Raw genomic sequence first — 2,306 nt, forward strand, 5'->3', positions numbered from 1 at the left:
AGAGCTCTATGTATCCTAATAACTGATAAATCTCACAGTGCTTTATTCTCGGCTCCTTCTAGACATTTTTAACAGAGTTTCACTGTTTCTCTGTTAAGCGTTTCATACACAATTCACATACTATCTGTTTAACTTGCATTTTTCCTTTAAAAAAAAATTATAAATCTATCCACTTTTAATAACTCCACTTCACCGTCTTATGTTTCGATGGCATGTACAAGTCATATTCTTTATTTTCACACGAAAATTTTGAAAGATTAACAGATGGTTTTCAATAGCATGCTAAAACACCCCACAAGGAGCGAAAACTGACACTTTCATTCAACAAAAGCTATCAATATATTTACAGAATAAAGAAATCTTCCACCGAAGACAGAGATCTGAACACAAGTTAAAACTTGTTAATGCTTTGAGTAGCTCAGGGACTGGAAACATTTCCCAAGGTTCCTTGAGGAACTGAGAATGACTTGAAAATTATATTTACAAGTCCAAAAAAAAAAGAAAAAAAAAAGACTCCCAGTCTTGTAAGTCTCATCAACCTTTTTAATGAAAAAAAAAAAAAATGATCCTGAAGATTATATGTATTGCACTAGTCTATGGTCATTCAAGTCTACTACTACACAGGTCTCAGGTCTTCTCTTTTGACGTAATCAGAGGTCTTTTCGTGACTTTTGCTCTTCTTGTTCTGGTGCGTCTTCACATGTTTGGCCAAATGGTCGCTCCTCATGAACCTCTTGCAGCAGTCCGGACACACAAAGCGTTTTTCCCCGGTATGAGTTCTCAGGTGCCTCTGTAACTCGTCCGATCGGGTGAAACTCTTCCCACAGAAGAGCCAGTTACACACGAAGGGTCGCTCTCCCGAGTGCCAGCGCAGGTGCGCCTTCAGGTGGGACGTTTTGCCGTATACTTTCCCGCATCCGGGGATGTGACAGATGTGCTGTTTCTTTTTCCCGGGCTCGTCGCTGGAGCTGGACGACTGACAGTTAGGACACCGGCATCTCCGGCAGCGCCTGGCGGTGACCAGGGGGGATTTGGTGTGGAGGAGGGCTGCGATTTGAGTCTGGTACTGTGCAAAGTCTGTGTGTCCCAACACCAAGCCCCTCTGGATGGGGAAGCGGTGGGGGCCGAGGCTCGCCGGGTGGCTGACGTGGTTTCCTTGCTGAAGGCTCCACCACGGTATATCCTCCCCAGGGTTTGGAGACAGCTGTCTCTGCTGCTGATGGACCAGGCCTGAGTGTCCCGGGATGAAACCGGGCGGGATGGGGGGCGGCGCTGCGTAGGTGACGGCAGGCACGTAGGTCGGCGGGCAGGTTGACTGTAATGACTGCATGGAGCATGGCAACATCTTGACCGGAGAGAAGTCATAAGGATACGTGGGGTCGGCCGGAGGGGTTAAGGGGAGCTCGTGGTGGGAGGTGTAGGAGCCCTGCAGGTGAGATTTTGAGGATAGTCCAAAGGAAGAATTGTTGGAAAGCGAGGACTGGGGATTCGCCTCGTTACTCCAAGGGTGGAAAATCCGTGATGGAGACCCGAGGGTCACGTCGTAGGGAACTTGAATAAAGTCCGTGGGTGTGGATCCGTGATGATGACTGATCCGGTTACACGTCGCCGCTAGAAGCGCCAGAGGAGAGTGTTTGCCGTTTTCCGGCGAGGAGTTGGGAGTGCGATCCTGGATCATAGGAAAGAGCCGTATTAAAACATTTACACATGACACATGCTTGAAAGCACTTTTTAAAGATCAGATTGAACTTTTTGGGGAAATGCTTCCACATGTTTTGTTCAATGATACATACAAAATTCTCCACAAAAGCTAATTTACCTTGCTGTTTATAAAGGGTATGAAGCATTACTCAGACAGGATTTCAAAATGAGCCAATGATACTATGATGACACTGTGCTCAAGTTAGACAAAACGAAGGAATTCGGTTATTTAAATATGTATAACTTTAGCTGTATTGGTGAAATATGTTTTCAGTATTTCTTATATTGACTCATCTGAGATATTTGCCATCTTAGGCTACATTGTAAAAAAAAAAGTAAACCAACTAAAGTTGAACTGCATCTGCATCACAAATTTCAAATAAAGTGCAAAACAAGTTTATTGCACTTTTTGCTCCACTAAATTTAATTAGCCTGCTGATGATGAAAATCGAAATGAAACTCTCAAAAACTCAAGTAATTATATGGATGGAAACAACATAACGATGAAGGAAGTCCGACAGTTCGTATACAGTCTTGTTATGTTCTGTATGTTAAATATGAAATATTTTTTTCAAATAAAATAGAAATGTCTCCTTATCTGCAGG

General features: G+C 43.6%; 1 protein-coding gene across 1 annotated transcript in view; it reads right to left on the reverse strand.

Moving 5' to 3' along the window:
• Window positions 1-616: 616 nt before the first annotated feature.
• LOC107588255 (transcription factor Sp5-like) overlaps window positions 617-2,306 on the reverse strand; it is a 15,219-nt gene continuing 13,529 nt past the window's right edge. The window contains exon 2 of the mRNA XM_016276288.1: window positions 617-1,669. Within this exon, the coding sequence (XP_016131774.1) occupies window positions 617-1,669 (1,053 nt within the window). The remainder of the gene's footprint in view (window positions 1,670-2,306) is intronic.

The sequence above is a fragment of the Sinocyclocheilus grahami genome, unplaced genomic scaffold (assembly GCF_001515645.1).
Source record: "Sinocyclocheilus grahami isolate Dianchi unplaced genomic scaffold, SAMN03320097.WGS_v1.1 scaffold100.1, whole genome shotgun sequence".
Lineage (NCBI taxonomy): Eukaryota > Metazoa > Chordata > Actinopteri > Cypriniformes > Cyprinidae > Sinocyclocheilus > Sinocyclocheilus grahami.